The sequence below is a fragment of the Cucumis sativus genome, chromosome 3 (assembly GCF_000004075.3).
Source record: "Cucumis sativus cultivar 9930 chromosome 3, Cucumber_9930_V3, whole genome shotgun sequence".
Taxonomy (NCBI): Eukaryota; Viridiplantae; Streptophyta; class Magnoliopsida; order Cucurbitales; family Cucurbitaceae; genus Cucumis; species Cucumis sativus.
The window spans coordinates 27,811,456-27,830,087 of NC_026657.2; the positions used below are offsets into that span (position 1 = coordinate 27,811,456).

The 18,632-nt window shown below is 31.9% G+C and overlaps 2 protein-coding genes across 5 annotated transcripts; one reads left to right on the forward strand and one right to left on the reverse strand.

The window, feature by feature from the left end:
• Nucleotides 1–551: 551 nt before the first annotated feature.
• LOC101209644 (telomerase reverse transcriptase) lies at nucleotides 552–12,664 on the reverse strand. Of its 4 annotated transcripts, XM_011653475.2 has the most exons (12): nucleotides 12,272–12,664; nucleotides 11,937–12,014; nucleotides 11,478–11,543; nucleotides 11,226–11,385; nucleotides 10,389–10,801; nucleotides 9,413–9,500; nucleotides 8,811–8,955; nucleotides 8,256–8,394; nucleotides 4,590–5,732; nucleotides 2,136–2,704; nucleotides 1,468–1,740; nucleotides 552–1,353 (listed from the first exon to the last, which is right to left on the reverse strand). In XM_011653475.2, exons 1-12 carry the CDS (start codon nucleotides 12,551–12,553, stop codon nucleotides 1,080–1,082), a joined length of 3,630 nt encoding a protein of 1,209 aa, XP_011651777.1. In that variant the 5' UTR covers nucleotides 12,554–12,664; the 3' UTR covers nucleotides 552–1,079. The 4 variants fall into 4 exon arrangements, with proteins under 4 accessions (XP_011651777.1, XP_031738869.1, XP_011651781.1 ...); XM_031883009.1 differs by lacking the exon at nucleotides 11,937–12,014; XM_011653479.2 differs by lacking the exon at nucleotides 4,590–5,732 and having other exon boundaries at nucleotides 12,272–12,663.
• A 4,683-nt stretch (nucleotides 12,665–17,347) lies between these two features.
• Nucleotides 17,348–18,009, forward strand: LOC105434940. The gene has a single exon (XM_011653480.2). It carries the CDS (start codon nucleotides 17,570–17,572, stop codon nucleotides 17,768–17,770), a length of 201 nt encoding a protein of 66 aa, XP_011651782.1. The 5' UTR covers nucleotides 17,348–17,569; the 3' UTR covers nucleotides 17,771–18,009.
• The last annotated feature ends 623 nt before the right edge of the window (nucleotides 18,010–18,632 follow it).

An 18,632-nucleotide genomic window follows, 5' to 3' on the forward strand; every position in this document is an offset into this window, starting at 1 on the left:
CATTCTATATACATTGTTTTGGAATGATTATTATTATGAATTTTTAAATTTCAATTGATATTTTCTATATATTTATTGATTTTGATAGGAATTCATTTTCAATTTATAACAACTATATTACATCCAATTTTTAAATTTATTAATATATTTAAAGATCATTTAATAATTTTACCTCCTTCATTTTCAATTTAGGAATTCATTTAATAATTTTTAAATTTATTAATATATTTAAAGATCATTTAAATCATTTAGTCATTTGATTTTGATAGGTATAAAAAATTAGAATTGATTTACATGTTAGCTGAATATCATGAATGTATATTAAGAAAGAAAAAAATATATTTATATGTATATATTCTTATCAAGTAAAACTAACATTCCACTATATTATAATAATGTATATTATTCATAATTTTCGTTGAATTACGGCATAATATATCATATTCATAAAACAATACTATTCTAATATTTGAAGTTTTGTTTCTAAATTAACATTTTTTTATATTTGTTATATTTTTCATTGAAGTCAATCTGAAACTACACGCTTAAAATTGTTTTAAGTACTTTCGGAGAGTATTGAATTAATCTATCATAAGCACAATGAATGACATCTTTAAGGTAATTTTTGTGAGAAATCCATTCTTCACTCTAACTCAAGATTTCTAAACCATTGGAAATTTTGAAATAAACTCAAACTAATCTCCTAATAAAACTAAAAATTCTGGTGAATAGTCTTTTTTTTTCTGCTCTTCAAAGATGGAGCCAATATTTCAGTCTTCTAGTAAGATACCAATGGAAGTGGGAGGCCTTATAGAATCTAAGAGAACTAATTAGTGTCAACTCCATGCACAAAAATCAACCAGAAATGACAGTCCTAATGTCAATTGTAAAGCTTCAAAAACTACCAAATACTTACTATCTAGAACTCGTTTGTTTCAGATTTTGGATGAGTGCGTGGCTTTCAAGCCGTTCCCTCTTCACCAGTGTCAACTCCATGCACAAAAATCAACCTGAAATGACTGCTCCTCTAATCCCAAAGGTAAAGCTTCAAAAACTACCAAATACATGCCATCTGAAAACTAGTACTTGATTTCCCAGAGCAAGGATGAATGTGAGACATCAACCGCATAGATACAATCCGAGGAGATGCACTCCGACAACCGATGAGCCAATAATCTCGATTTTAACAATGACAGTAACCGAGTATGTCGTGCCTGTTTCCTTGTCAATACTTGCACGTAAGCATTTAGTCCTAGCCATTCAACTTCTCTATCCGCTAGCTGCAGACTTGGACGTGGAAGAGAATCAAGCTGAATAGAAGACATCTTATTCTTTATGAGCACATCCATGTACCTAACCACATGAAAGCATGAATGGGAAACGGCGGAAATATGTTCAGCAAACATCAATAATTAAACTACATAGGTTTTCGACAGCAGCTGCGTTAACCACGAGCATGAGACTGACCTTAGAGATCTTAGGATGATCTTTAAGAGAAAATTTCTGCTGAATTTGCATATATATGATAACTGGCATATGTAGCAATGGAACTTCATTGCACATATTAGAAATCCTTGGAAAATGTTTAATCTCACAACTGCAGCAGTATTGATATTCATATCGTAAAAGATCGGATGACATTTGGGCCTTAAATAGTCACACAGCTTTTCCTTTAGATTATGTCCAGGTTTTCCTTGCCAGGAAACGGTTAGGCTTGAACTTAAGTGGTTATTCAAATACCTGCCATAAACAACACAAGTTATGCACATGGGAAAAAGAACATGTCAAATGACATAAAATTGGCGCCTGATGCTCAACAGGAAAAGAAAAAGAAAAAAACAAAGTGCTGCACGATTATGAAGTAGCTAAGGTCCAAAAGAAAGTTAATTAGTTATGAAAACTTAAGAAATTGATTTTTAAAACCTAGTTTTAGTTATTAAAATTTAGCTAAGAATTATAATGTTTCTTCATGCATGGTAAAAACTACAGTAAAGGAATCGGGAGGAAACAAGGATAATTTTTTAAAACAGAACCACAGAAACCAAAATAATTATTAAACTAACTTTTTGTGGATCATAACCCAATACAACATCGATACAAATAAAAACAAAATTAAATCATGAATGGCACCTAACTTTGTGTAATCTGCCTGAATTTCGAGAGTCTGACAGTTGATGAGCAAACCAGCCCATCGAAGAAATGAAACACCATCTTTACCAACATGCACTCTTTTGGAGACGATTCGATATGTATTGGCCACATCAAAGTTCATACCAAACTTACTTTCATTCATGTAGCAATTATATGCCCGGAATCCTCTATGAACTCTGCATAAGAATTTTTCTGCCAGCTGCTTCGAGGACGATATGAAAAGGAAATCATCAATAAATCTAAGCAGCATATAGCCAGGATTTGTTATCATTTCATCCACATTGCTACTTGGGGAAATAGAGGGGTCAAAACGATTTTGTCTCGCAGATACTTCATTAGCCCTAGATGCAATAACCTTTCCAAGAAATGGAAAAAGTACCTTCCTCTCTAAATCTCCAAAGTACAATGAGCAGAGAAAAGATGACAAAACACTTCCTTGAGAAATACCTGTTTTTTGTATGTAAAACTTTTTATCAAATTGCATAACATTTCGCTTCACGTGCTCATGTAGAATACGAATGAAGTCATTCTTGTTTACGAAGCTGCTCCGTTCCTACAATAATTAGATAACAATTAGAGAAGAATCTTAATAAAGAAAAATATATAAACTCGCTGAGAACAGGAAGATCCAATGTCCTATTGTTCCATAACCACATTTCATGAATAATGCTTTTATTTTAACAAGTAATGTTTCCATCTTCCTAAGGATGAGGGGAAAATGTGTCAACTTAAGAGAAATAAATCAATGCCCGTGTTTAGTCACCAGCTTCAGAATGTTGATGCAATAAAGTAACATTTCAACTAATGTCCTATGTATTTCCCAATGCCCATAATGAGTCTCAGATTTTTTAGAAAAAAGCCAATATGTTGATGTTATTGCATAGCATATCTTGGACTATTGCATTGTGAACTAAGTAGAAGCCTAGAATTGACTTCACCACCAGAAAATTTAAAGTTTAAGATAAACTGACATTTTTGGTCATCTGAAGTTTGGTGTAGGTTGCATTTGAGGCCCTGAGTTTTCAAACTCGGCAGCTATAACCCTAAGGTACATCCTAGGTCCCTTGTTCATTTTTCCATTAATTAATAACAAAAAACTAACATGACACATTTTTATAAAAAATATTGAAATAAATGTTTTTCTAATATTTGAATTATATAAAAAGGCATAAGTTATTTCGCTTTTCTCCTATCTTTCTCTTCCCTTTTCTTCCTCCTATCCTTTTCCTTCTCCCATTCAGACCGTAGCTAGGACCATAAATCGTGAGGGTTAGAGCATTAAGGGCGAAGTTCCTGCAAGTTGTGTATCTGAAGTTCCCTTAGCCCTCACACTTTGATGTAATTCAAGTCTGGATTTAATTTCTCAAAATGAATTCTCTGCCTCTAATGGCTAAGAGAAGGGGTATTTATTAAGAATGTGTAAGTAGTTACAAGTAGTTGATATAACTGTTTTTTATGAAACAGTTTTAACAGTTAACAGTTTAAACAATTAAACTGTTTTACTAACTATCTTCAGCTGTTAGTTAACAGTTTAAACAATTAAACTGTTTTACTAACTATTCTATATTACATCACACTTGTTGGCTAAACACTTTCAGATCTCAATTCTTTTTAAACGGGGAAGAAGGAAGAATAGGGGAAAAAATTAGTCACCAGTAATAGTTGGTGGCAACTAGTTTAAATAGGAAAAAAAGATGGAAGGAGAAGATGTAGCAAGAACAGGGAAGAGAGGTGTAAAAAAAATTTGCAAATAGATGGTAATATTTTGCTATATTTGTAAATATTTTGGTTCATTTTGCTATATTTGAAAACAATCCATTTTTTAATTTTTAATTTTGGAACAATTTTTTTTTAATAAAATGAAGGAGAGACCAAAGGTGCTAACAAAAGCAAACCTCAAAGATAAAATTATTGAGTTTGAAAATTCATGGACTCAAAAACAACATAAACCGAACTTCAAGGACTAAAAGTAGCATTTTACCAGAGATTAAAGAGCCAAAAGCTTTTAAATTTTATCCTGTGTGTAAACATGAATCGCTTATTAATGTGTGCGTGGATGCCCTAACGCAGTTGGATTTAGGATTTAAAAAAGACTAACAATAACAATAAAAAAAATTGCCACAGTAAACAGAAAGCAAATCAAAGATACTGTACAGATATTTGTGGTTATAATGGGGGGAAAACACGATGGTCATCCTTCAAAAGGATACTGTGAATAAATTATTTAAAATTTTAATGGAAATAAGAAAGTAGCCTAATAACAATCTGGCTTATGGGACAAAAGCATCGACTAGCTCTTTACCACATCTAATCTTTGCTATTTAAAATGTTCATGTAGGACAAGCAGCAATACAATTTCAGTGAATCACATATAAACTATAAATAAAATGAAGCTACAAAGTTTGGATTGAGAACAGAGAGTAACTTGTAGAAAGCACCTGATTAACAAGGACGCTATGCAAAGAACGAAATTGTGAAGAAGAAAATCTTGGACTGATATTTGGATCAATCAACATTACATTCTCATGAGCCCACATAGTCTTCTTTGTGCATAAAATCTGATGGTATTGTTTAAGATGATACTCATCTTTCACGATAATGGTTTTCATCACATCAAGCAGCTTATCTTGATCAACAGAATCAAAAGCATTTGATACATCAGAAACAACAAGGAATAAGTCCGGCATGGAAGCTTTAGCCTTCTTCACGCTAGGTAAAAACAGACGTAACTTTTGATAGACATCATTGTAATCAAATACTGACGATCCCAATAGCTCTGGTTCTTTTAACTTAATACCTTTCAGAACAGCGTGAGTATCTCTAAGAACATTATTTACAGACTTGTAGTACTTAAACTTGACGAGCTTTTTCCCTCCAAATCGTCCACAAGACTCACCATTTTCTGTCGGCATTTTTGAATATGCCTTGAGATTTGCCAGAATCCTTACTCCATTTTCTTTTGGACAAAGCCTAAGTTTGGAGAAACCAAATGATCTATTTTTCAGAATATCTCTGACAGTCGATTCATTCAAGTAACAATAACCTTTATTTTTAAAGCTAGTCGTGGCACCTTTTGTTAATTTTTCCCATATTGACTTCCGGAAAAAATAAACATCTTGTCTCCCAAATTCAGTTTCAGTGACATAGAAGTGTGCTTGTATCAATGGTATAATCAAATGTGAAAATAACCAATAAATCCAACTTTCAATAACCCTCCTCTTCTCCTCAGAGTTCAACACCCTACCATTCTGGCAACATGAACTTTTATCTGATAAAAATGGAAACTGTAAGGTTTTCAATTGGTGCATAGCTTGCTTCAAGGAAAAGCTTTCAAATCTTCGTAATTTTACAAACTTGGAAATATTTCTCCTTAATGTTCTCCAATTAGAACAGGTACCCAGCATATCTTGAGGAACTATACTCCGACAAACAGCCCATATGAATGCGACCACCTGATTTTTAGGGCAATAGAATTTCGCTGCAAATTGAGGATCAATTGCTTCTAGATAATTCTTGCTTTGTATGGCATCAAAACCACTGGTGTCTTCGCCAATTTCCGTACTCAACTTACTTCCATGGCACTGAAAGATTTTGATGTCTTTATAAGCAAAAAGATTTTAGCTCACTGAATAGTACAATAACACAATATCAAACTTTCATAACTTTCCACTTGGGTTTGACGAACTTTAAAAAAGGAGAAGGTATTTGTTAGGCCTCAAATATTACACACTTATAAAAGGAGGGGCAAGAAAGGAATATACCAGTCGAGACTTATAGAAATGTTGAGAGAGAGAATTCCACCTGATGGGCCAACAGTGAAGAGTGAGTATAAAGAGAATGTTTAGGGATTAGAGAAATAGGTTTTTTGTAGTAAAGGCTGCTGTTGCTTTTATTGGGGAGAGGTTTCCAGCCTTCTCTAAGGAGCTTGTCCCCAACCCTAGGAAAGCTTGAGTTCTTTAAGGGTTTGAAAGGTCAGGTTTCGAATGGGTTAAGATGGAAAATTTACTCAAGGAAGGCTTTGGAGGATGTGTTATGGTTGTTTTCAAAGAAGAAAAATTAAGTTAAGGTTGCTAAGGAGAGTTTGATTTTTAGGTTGAAAAAGAAAAAAATTCGGCCGAGTGTCAAGGAATTGAGGACTAGGCATTTAGAGGTTAAAAGTGGGGTGTTGGGAGGCCAAAAGAAGGGAAGATAACTAAAGAGGTTATTAAGCGTTTTGGGCTTGAGGTTAGGCGGCCAAGGCTTGTGGGTGGCATTAGGCGAGCAAACCTCCAAAGGAGTGTCATGGGGCGGTCATGGTTCACTTAGACGAGGAGACCTTGTCATTTAAAGGTTATTTGGGTGTTAAGAGGCTTAGGCAAGATGGCTAGGCTGCATGGTGTTGGGCGAGAAACCTTGCACGCAAGGGGGTCGTGCAGCCATGTTGAGAGGTTAGCATGGCGCATGGTGGAAGCCTAGACGTTTTGCTCCATGTTAGGCGTTTGGCTTGAAGCTTGGGCAAGATGATGAGACGATGGCAAGTCGGTGAGTGCTTTACAGATGTCCTCTGCATGTTTAAGTTAAATATCGGCAAGCAGGTGGTGTCAATAAAGGTACATGCAATAGGGGAGAATTTCTCTCTTTCTTACTTGTGTGTTTTGGCTCCAATTACTCTCAAAAGTTCACAAATTGAGTCTAGTTTATAGACTAGGACTGCCGGACAAATTTGAGGCAAGAAGGATTAAGTTTGAGCTTAAAGAAAGGGAGAAAGGTCTTTCCCAAAGAGAATCTGAGCAAGGTGCACTTTTCGAAAGCCATGTAATTCATCTCTTGGAATTTGGAGCTGAAAATTTGAGATCAAGAAAAGATCAGGAAAATTTATAGACCAAGGATCTAAAACTTGTATCTGTGAGTGAAAAAGGAATTTACTTAGTGATTTTGAATCATATTTCTTAAGCTATTGTTTTAAGTATGATTTAAGTTAAATGTTTGAGCTCTCTGATTATTGAATGATTTCCAAGCATGTGATTTCATGAAAGTATTTATTCAAGCATGATTGTTGAAGAATGTTTATGGCTTTCAAGGATAAAGAAGTTTATCAAGGCATGGTTATGTTTTGAGGTTTGCTTAAATGCAAAAGAATCTTTTAAAGGTTTGAAGTACTCTTTCCAAAACCTATGATTTTATTCATGTTTTATCTTATCCAAGATATCTCAAACAGCCCTTCAGCGTAGGTTAAGGGGAGCCAAGGAATTTGAGGTAAGGACACTTATCTTCAGGATCAGAGCTAGGGATGCCTATCTCCCAAGAACAGGGATTGCGGATGCCCATCTCAGAGGTTTAGAGTTGGTATTGAGTTCACTCTACCATCTCCCAAAAATAGATACTTGGGTTACGACTAGGAAAAACAAGGATTTGATTTATTGTTCCAAAATATTTATCAAGTTAAAGTATTTATGTTTACTGTTTAAGAGGTTTAAGAATTGTTGTTTAGAAACCTATCACTCACTGAGCTCATTTACCTCACTCTTCAAAATGTTTTCCACTTTCCAGGTAGAGATCATGTCCTCAGAGTCTGAATCGTTATTATCTGTTTGCTTAAGGGTTTTGTCTTATTATCGTACGTGTCTTGCTATTTTGAAGCTATGTTTAGTTGGTCTTTTAATTGTAACAGACTTAGATTTAAAATATTGGAGTTAGAGTCTGATTCTATGTATGGCCGCTGTTAAATGTATGTGTAAAACGTATATAAAGTTTGTTTAATGAAAAGGGTTGCACTCAATCGTGTTTAAGTTATGTGTGTTAGCTTCCGTTGGTGGTTCATTTAAAGGTTAAAGGTTAAAGGTTAAGAGTCAACTGGTGTCATCAAAAGGGGAGCGATATCAGTTGACTTCACACTGTCTTTCGGGTCGAAAGTAGGTGATCCAGGAGGGGGTGTGACATTAACAATATTTTCATAGTTGCATTTGTACCATTAACGAACAATCCATGATAAAAGAACGTTATTCGTAGAATAGAAGTAACAGTTAATGATTTAAATGAATGACCGGTAATACCCAAGTCCCATCAAATTTATAGTTTCATAAACATCAATATACCTTCTAATGCTTTCCTCAAATAGTACTAACCTCAACCATGGAGCCTGTATTTCCCGTGGATATTTGTTCAAATGATGGGGCACCACAGTGCTTATCCAACAATCTATCGAATTGACAATTACGACTTCTACGTATCAGAACTTTGAGCAATTTGGTAATTGAATGATATCTGGAACCAAAATATTCTTTCAGAAAAGTATGTCTTGAACCAAAAGCATGAAATCAGAAAATAAGCAAAGGTCAGAATATATAAGGAGTTCCATTCAAAAACCTATGGGCCTTGATAGTGACAGCCAAGCAACAGGTATCAATCTGTTTTCCGCATCCATCCTCAAATATCAAACTTGTTTAGGAATATTTCATTAAAGATAAATGAATAAATAAATAAGTCTTCGACACCAGTAGTCGTGCAACGCTATCATTATTTCTTTTTCCCTTCGCAAGTCAATACCTTCGAATATGAGTTCTCTAACCTCTTTCATTCAAATAACGTTCAATCCCAATCTCCTAAAGAAGAGACATGCCTGACTAAGTGTTCAGTTCCCTTACCTCTAATAATATCAAAGAAGGTACAACTCCACTTACACGCATTTTGATTCAAATGGACAGGTGCCACTGTTGCAGAAGAGTAATGAGGAAGGAGTATTTCCATTTGCATTGTATGAACCAAATATATATCCAGCAAGACTCTCTGAACCAGCAAAGTTTGGCCTAAACGAACCAAGTATATCTGATGTTGTAAAAGAACACATGATTTCAAGGCCCAAACTGTAACAGACTAACAGTGAAATGAAATGTAATCAAGGAACGTCAATGTTTTCCAGTAATAGTACTAAAAGAAGATGACGTTTACTAAAACAAAATAAAAGTGTGAGACAAGAATTTGCCGGCAGGATTGGCCACCAATGAATCATAAACCAAATAAAGGTTGAACTGGCTACTATTTAAACAATAAATAACAACCATTTCAATGGGATGGGCCATTTCACTTGAAAAATAGTTTGCATCCTGAAAATTTCTGCAATTACATGTGTTAGTTTTAGGTTCTGGAGACACAAATCCAGTATAGATTTCAAAAGGCTCACAAGCTAATAATATAAGAACCACCAAATAAAGAAATGTTAAAAATCATGAAGCAGCAAATAAATATAGATAGAAAGCAGTAAGATAACTAAAACATAGGATACTTCCTTTCAGAACATTTGTTGAACTGTCCAGGTTGTAAAACATAGATTTCCTGTTAATGTAAACCTCTTTTGTAATCTTTCGAGATTGCTACAATAAAAAACCAAGGCATTGGTATAACATAAATAAATCCAAGGTCGGATAGAAAAAGGCAAAAAGTAAGTTAGAAAATGTGAAGTACAAATAAGAATTCCACAGTTAACAGATCTATATCACTCAATCTGCTATGAACATGCACTGAATTTACTAATTCTATTTTACCATTGGTTCCATAGTACTCGTTATTTAAACTGGAAGCAAATGAATTCATACTTAGAGCTAATTTTGAATTACACTGCTTTTAATCACAAAGGACAAACTTCAGACTTCGGAGCACGAGGATGGATTAAAACAAAATTGTTAAAACAGACCATTTTTTTAGTGGTATTTAACCAAATAAACTTTAACGCTATAATTTAGAAAGATATACAAGCTACACATCATATACTTGCCAAAAAAATACATTGTAGTAGTTTTTCCCTTGCATGTGTTGCATAGTTCTGTGAAGTTTGTTGTGTCAAAATAGTTAAAAAGGTAATAATAACCATTTATTAACTTTTAAAACGGTACTAACTGAGGAAAAAAACGAGGAGAATGAGGTTTGAAGAATTTCTGTATTTATGATTTAAAGAAGTAATAAAAGATGGCATTGCATAAGCAGCAATGCAGACCCTAAAATTGGCGGCCAAATACAGGAGCATGACATAACCAACATATGTATGCGTAAAAGGTAAAAGGCTGTGGAAAATATAACACGCCAGTAAAGACACAGCAGACTAGACATATATGATCACGTGATTCTGGTTGTTTACTATAACAACTTTTGAGGGCAGATATCACATGAAAATAAAAAAGTTGATGCCTTTTCAAGATAACACCACCAGCCTTCAAATCGTAATGTTTTTATCAGTTTTATGTACTGCATAAAACTGAATTTACCATGTGGGAGTGGCTGTCTCTCAACTGATGTGGAGGCTTCGCATGCAAGGTATTCTTACCAGAATACGTTGATGTGCAAGGAGTCGAATTACAATTATTCACAGGACCTAAAAGCCTACGCTTTCTTTCCCGTTGCCATTTAAATGGCCTTCGTCGCTTTCCAAGTTCTGTAACAGACTGGCTAGACTTTTCTGATTGCCCATTTGAATTACTTTCACGGGTCGGATTAGGCATACTGATCGATTGACTTATTATGTTTGATAAATGGGACTGTTTGTCCTCTTGATGCCAGCATGATGATTGAAAATAGCTACTTTCACACCCAGAAAAATATCTGGCATGAACGGGAGGCAGAGGATCATTGAAGGAACCACTAGGTTGACCACCATCTCTTTTCCTCTTCTTCTGCAGTTCTGAATTAAATTTGAACGCCATTACCACAAAATTTCTTGTAATCTTTTAAATTATAGATCACATAATACTCGTAAATTTGGGAAAACACTTGGCATTTCCAGAAGGGGAAAACTAATGAGGACGAGATAAAAAAAATCACAAGGATGGAGTGAATTCATTGACATGAGCAGTGTGCCAGTGGTTCTATCTTAGAATTATTATAATTAAACTGGTCTTGTTCAAAATTAAGAATAATTGGGATGACCTCTTTACCACCTGTTTTTCATTGTACTACCAAACTTCCATAGCAGATAAATGAAGGTAAGGTAACAGAGGATATCAATTTCAAATGTTATTTGAAGAACAAGACAGAATTAGATGCAAATGGCATTCATTTAAGAACTCTGAGATATAATAACTACAAGTCCTGCTTATCATATTTACCAGATAAATTGCGTTGATTTGAGGAACCAGTTGAATATTCTGACAACTTATTGCACAAATCATTGATGGGAAGACCTGCCACCTGATGGTGCCTCTTCCGTGATGTGGGCAAGAATATTGAACTATTCATTAGCAGATAAATCATCATCTCATCCCTAACCTGCCAATTTAAAATCACACACAAATATGAGCAAATAACAAAGAACCATTTTATAACTTTAAGAGGATGAAAAATCCATAAGCACAGTGTACCCTGCTTAAGAGAAGATCCCAGGCCGGACAAGTTAAAAGATCAACAATGGGACTTGACAGGGCGAGCTGATAAAATTGAACATGATTGGTTAATCATCAAATAGGCAAAGACTAAATACCAAATAGAAATGTTAATGTGCATATCACCTTCAGCCAGATAATAAATCTATCAGAACTAATGGTACACCTAAAGGCATGTCTAGTTCTTGGTCCTAAGAAATAAATAATGCCTCAATCAAATCTTAATATAAAATAGAATAGAGCTGACTCCAAACTTTTTTCAGCCAAGAGAAAGATAGAACACTACGAATGAGAGAGAGCTACACAAAGGATATTTCTACCAACACAATCTATGTACACGCACATATGCATATACACATACAGAGAGAGGAGAAATACAGGATTAAACACCATAAAAATTATGATTTGTTTAGAGAAACAGAAATCGTGAATTCTTACGGTATTAAAACCACAGCATATTAAATTGCTGTCAACCGGCTGAGTACTGATTAGCATTTGGATACACCTCACCACAATCTGTAAAACGTAAATAAAATTTAATAACAAACAGCTGATAAAAAAAACTGCTCCAAAACCCTCTCGTATTCATAGAAGTCCCACATAAATCTGCACCATTTCCAAGGTTGAAAGCAGCAGCAATGGTAATTAACAAGAAAGTTATAGTTTGAACAGAACATGCCGCAAAAAGAAAGTCCACTTCTCTTTTCCATTATATGTAGCTTGTATTAAATAATGTCAGCACTATTGGCAGTTCCACGAAACGTAAAACGAACCTGACGCTGAGACCAGCGCGATTCGTTTGAAAAATCAGAGACTGGAGACGCCTTGTCAGAGATAACGACGTAACACTGAGTCAAAAGCTGTCGATAATGAGAAGGATCGTCTGGTCTCAGAAGGAAACCGTCCGGAGTTGCAGCGCTGCAACGAAGACAACGGCGTTTGTGGCAGCGGCAATCGGGGGGGGGAAGTAAGGAAGTGATGGTGTCGGCAAGGGTGCGAGCGCGATGGGAGAAGAGACGCCATAGAACCTCTGGAACTGGACGCTTCTTCGTCATTTGGAAAATGGAAGGGAATGTGAAGAGTTGGTTTGCAGCTATGGAGGGAGAAGGATCAGTGGTGAATGCCTTTTCTTTGGAGTATTTTGCCGCCTTCTCTTCACAAATAAAAAAATAAAAAGTTTAGATAGTAAAAATATACCCAAACTCACACCAATTCAAGTTTAGGGTGTAATCAATACAATATTATCAAACAAAAATAACGTCTGATTGTCTTAGCATGACTATTTTATTTTTTTTATAAACTAGTACAAAACATGTGTGATGCGTGTAAAATATATAGTATTTTAAAGTATGAAAATAATACATTTTAAAAAATCACAAGTATGCTATATTTTCATTTCATTTTAGATAGTTTGTAGCTAATTATAGATGCTTAAGTGGATCATTTAATAACTATTATAAAATTATTTTACTCAACTCAAATTTGTTTACTACTTTTGTTTATAACTAATAAACAACACGTGTGATGTACATGAAAATCACACACGAAAAAGTTAGAGTCTTAATTTAACTTTATAAAATTTTAACAGTCATTTCAAGATTTTCATATTTATATATCATTTTCATATTCATATCATAACGTGAAAAATAAATTTATTCATTAAAAATATAATGTTGTCATCTTTCGAATGTATTTTTTAATTTGATTTGTTTGCACAATTAAAATTCAATTTCTTAACATCATGAACTTACATGTTGCAAACTTAACAATCTAATATATATATATATATATATATATCCAAATAAAATGGAAGACAGAAAGATTGTTAGTTGTGTAATAATACATGGCATTGTGTAATATCAGTTATGGAAGATAAAAAAGTTACATTATGGCCCTAATAACATAGAGCATTAATTAATACCAGTTACGATATCAATTTTTTTTCTTTAAACAAGGGTATGAAAAGTTAACAAAGTGTAACTTCTACACGTTGAATGTGAAAATGACCACAAACATTAAATTTATGTGAATGATAAAAATTGTCACCAAAGCGAGACTAAAAAATTATAATGAAAGGGTAAAACATTTACCAAATTCATATTTCTTTTAAAATTATAAAATTATAAATGTGAAATCATAATCTTTTTTTTTAATGATTTTGGAGGTAAGAAATTAAATTAAATATTTTAATATTTATTCGTTTACACATTTTATTATCTTTATTTATAATTAATAAAATAACTCTAATAAAAAAATAAATGAAAAAAAAAAAACATGAGCAATATTTTCATAATTACATTAAAAAATGATTCTCAATATTGCATGATTTAAACATAAATAGCATAAACATACAACACGTCAACCACGAAATTGGTGGTTCAAGTTTCTTAACCTATTTTATGTACTAAAAGGAAACCGATAAATAAATGAATAAACACAAGCATATTTCTATATAAAAAAGTAGACAAGAAGAAAAAAAATCGAGAACGTAATTAATTACAACTATCACCGTATTTTAAAAGTAAGTTTAACAAAATGTCGTAATAATGATATAGATTTTTATAAATAGAATAAAACAGCAAAATGTTTATGGTGCATAGATCAATTTAATAAAAAATTATTAAAACTCGTTATTTTTTCATAATTACATATTTGTCTTCACTGGTGTATAAGAATTGAAAATTATGATTATCTCTCTTATTTTCGATTTTTTATGCATAACTCTATTATCTTTTTTATGATATTCGACGGTATTCTTTCTTTTAGTCGTCTTTCTTACTCTATTATGTAATTTTTCTTTTATTTTTTTTCAAATTGTTATTCGGTTTAAAATCGTGTCAAAGTGTTATTTGGTCGTTAACACGTATAAAAGATCGTGAAAAAAAAAAGTTAGCATATTAGATAGTCAAATTTAAACACAAAAAAAAATGTTTTAAAAATACAGACTTGGGTGGCTCAAATTTAAACGATCGTGTTGCTATTTTTTTTAAAAAAATTTCGTATAGATTTGGGAAGCTAAATCTAAAAAGATAAAATCTTAAACAACTGTTTTCCAAATACGCTGATGTCAATTATTAAGACATTTTTGGAATTTTCTAGTGTGAAATAGTGGACTTTTTACGTTTTTGAAGTTGTTATGTGTAAATATTTTATCGCTTTGTTCTAATTTTAAAAATATCCCTAGCCTATTATTTATGAATTTGATTATATATTTGTGTCATATTAACTTGGGTATTGCCCGAACACTTAATAATGACTTTAGTTAAGTTAAGTAATTGAGAAAATGAAAGCTAATTTTCTTTAGGCAGAAAAAACCAAAATTTATAGTTTGAATTTTCAAATAACTATTAACAAATGTGAAGTGGGACAAGATGATGAACCTAAAAGAAACAAGTGTCTTCTCGAGTCTACTTTATTCCTTTTTAGTTTTGAATTATTGAGTTTAGTTATTCTCAATCGTTTCTTATTATGTAATATGCTTTCTTAAAGTTTTTTTTAATGTTCAATATGTTACGTCAACTGTGCCAAAAATTTATACTACAAACTTATATCTATCAACATCAATAATAGTTAATTAATTGGAGTTTAATTTAACTCAATAAAATGTATAATTTTGATTAAAATGTTTGAACCATTTGTTTATTCTCAACTCCATATATCTTCCATAAATTTATGCATTTCAATAAATAAGTTGTGATCCAATTTTTTTAATAAAATCAACAATATTCGATGTATTTATATGGAAAATTGTATCAAATGATAAAAACATTTAGAAAAAAATAGTTTGTGGCATTTTTTTATTTTTTTATTTTGCGAATATGACAAAATTAGTGATATTGGCTATCAGACGGTAATTTTGGTAGATGACTTTTAATCATAGAGTTATCGAATTTTAAATTTGTTATTTTTTCAATTTAGAAAGTAAAATTAAAGTAGGGAGGATGTGAAAAGTTTGATGCAAATGGGTTTTCATTTACATCTTATAAACTAATTAAAAATCAAATATTTATTGCATATAATTAAGCGTACAAATTTAAAAACTTGAAAGTTAAAAAGTTTTTGTAGCATTTTTTTCGACTATATAAAAGGTTTTTTTATTTTTTTCTACCAACTTTTTTGAGTATCTACAAAACTTGTATATTTTGAAGTATGTTGATTTAAGTGTCAACATATGAATCTTATTGTTTAATTATAGAGTTCAAGTCTTACCATAAATCAGGGAGAATCAAGCAATCGAAAATAAGTTTTTATTCCACGAATATCATTAAGCTCACCACATAGATGACAATGGATATCCATTAAAGTTCAAAAGAAAACAATTTCCCATCAATCTATGCTTTGCAATATAATGACAATTAACAAAGCACAATAACAAATAATTCATAATGTTGAAATATATATTCTTAAAAATGTAATTTCTTATGGACAACTTTATGTTGCACTATCTATAAACATTTCAACGAAGACAACACAGTTATGGATCAAGCTCATACGTGACAATAAATTACAAAAAAAAAATTGTTTATTATTTTTTTATATATACAAAGTCTTACATTTTAAATTTTCCACTTATAAATTTAGTACAACCCAAATATATACCTGCAACGTTTAGTATCATCTAAAGGTACGAGCCACTGGTACATAAAAAGTCATAATCTAGAATATAAAAAAGAAAAAAACCATTTTTTAACGTATTTATTCTTCACTTTTTAGAACATCACATCTATGTCATTAATTCAACCACATTAAATAACTAATATAAAATCTATTATCTATTAAGTTTATAAATAACTACAAATTTGAAAACAAATTATTAAAAAAGAAATGTAAATTTTTTAATATAATAGTTAACAACCTTAAAAATACTTGAAATAGAAAAAAATACCAATAGTCATCTTCCTTTTAACTTAACAAAATGATTAGAACAATAAATCTTCCACTAAATGAGTTTACATTCTCAACAATTTATTTTCGTTTTACTTTTTTTAAAATATATAAATTAATCACATAAAAACACTTTGTTATTAATTTTTCAATAATTTTCTTAATAATTAATTATTATTTCCTAAACCCCTACAAATATCAATTAATCACAAAGTTAATAATTAATTAGAAGTTTTCAAAAGAAAAGAAAACTATTTACACAAACAAAAATTAATTATATATACTCTATCTACCATATAAAATGTTTCGAATCTGAAACCTTCTATAACTTATTTAAATCGCTTATCTAAAACATATAAAGGTTTATTCTTACAACAAATTTGCTCTCTCCTTTTAATTTGTTTTTCCTTATCTATTAATTTTTTTTAAGTTTTTAGATTTAGAAAATTGCATCCCATTTGTTTGTAACACTAGGTTGTAATATTGCAAAATTAATTGAATAGCTTATTATGAAATGTTAGTATATCTAAATAATGTTTTAAGCATCACATCACACCATAATAACTTTTTTAATTTATTTTTCATGAGTTTTATTAAGTATTAAACACACAAAAAAAAATCAATTAAAAATATATCGTCATACTTGTACTTTATTTTTTATAATAAATTGAAAACATTAATATGATTGAAATGAATTTGTAATCCATCTACTAAGAAAATAGCAAGTTTATATTTTCTATATATATATATACAATCTGGGTATATATAGGTTCCTAAACTTATATAATGTGGATCGGAATGTTTGAAAGAACTAGTAAGAGCAAAAAATTATTTAAAATACACCATAATATATATATATATATATATATATATATATATATATATATATATTTAAAGATAAGTTGTTATTATTATTAGAATGTATTTCATATAAGGTATGGAATTTAGAGATTGGATTAGAGCCGGTGGTAAAAAGATTGAAAAATATCGGAGTGGAGCCCAACTGTGCGGTCTCTCCCACTCTTCCATCTCCATTTGCATCAGCTCCATTCTCTAAACTTCCACACCGCTTTCTCTCTCTCTCTCTCTATCTCTCCAAACTCAATCCAAAACCCCCAAATTCTACCTTCTTCAACCCTAGAAACTCCCAATTTGCTTCCGGAAAACCCTTTCTTCTCCCTTCAACCATGCTCCAATTCTTCTTCACCGTCGCTTTCTCCGCAGTTCCTCTTACTCTCTACGTTCCTCCACTCCGTAGCTTCAATCTCTTCGTCGAGACCATGGAGGAGATACTTCGCGAGTCTCGAACATACACCAATCGAGTCTATCCCCGAGCTCGGCATGTTTGGTTGAGGGTTTTGGATTGTATTCTTTGCAGCACCAGGTAGATTGTTTTTCTTCTTTTTTCTTTTCAAGATTTCCCAACCCCAGGACTCTCATCTCTCTGTAAATATTCTTTTCTTTTCATAAGATTTGATTGAGTGTGGTTTGTGGTGCTGACTCCTCATACTCTTCTTGCGGGATTCCGTTGTAAATTGCTTCATGTAAAATGTAAGAGGATGTGCTTCTACTTAACTTTTAGAAATAAAATAAAATAAAATGAAGAGATGATGTTCACAAGTTAATATGTGTTAGCTGTGATGTTCGGTTTCTCTTCTTACATTTAATTTTATGTTTTCGAAATTTGTTTTGCTGAATCTTGGGAGTGAAATTGCTTCACTGTCCTGACTTAACTAGTAGTTTTGATGTTATATACTTATGTTGATTCGTTTACAGTTGATGAATTGATTGCAAATCTGAAAATGGAAGCTCCAGATTTAGATGAATTTATTAACTGTATTTTGATGCCTAAAGTCTTTCATCTAAGATTTTAGGCATCTGAATAATTGGGTTATTGGGTGCTTGTGAATCTAATTGGTGTTTATTCCACAGCAACTGCAGGATTGATTCCTATGAAGTTGATTGGATGGGAATATCAGATTGTTGGCCTAAATTCATACTTTCACTTCCATTTTTTGTCTGTTTTCTAAGGTTGTTTTCAAAATGCCAAAATTTGATAACTCAAAAATAGTTTTTAAAAGTGTATTTTTTGCTTTTCCAATTTGACTGCAAATGCAAATATTCCTTAATAATGATAAAAACTACAGTAAGAACATAGTGTAAAAACAACACGATTTTTAAAAATCAAATAGTTATAGATTTTCTGTTTTATTTTTCTTACATTGAGATTAGGTTAGTACTGAAAGAGGA

Coding starts and splice junctions, on each gene's coding strand:
- LOC101209644 (XM_011653475.2), bottom strand. CDS start 12,553: ATGACGAAGAAGCGTCCAGTTCCAGAGGTTCTATGGCGTCTCTTCTCC. Junction 9,501..10,388: donor GAGACAGCCACTCCCACATG/GTAAATTCAGTT, acceptor TTTTTATTGTAG/CAATCTCGAAAGATTACAAA. Junction 8,395..8,810: donor CCATTTGAATCAAAATGCGT/GTAAGTGGAGTT, acceptor TTTTGGTTCCAG/ATATCATTCAATTACCAAAT.
- LOC105434940 (XM_011653480.2), top strand. CDS start 17,570: ATGCTCCAATTCTTCTTCACCGTCGCTTTCTCCGCAGTTCCTCTTACT.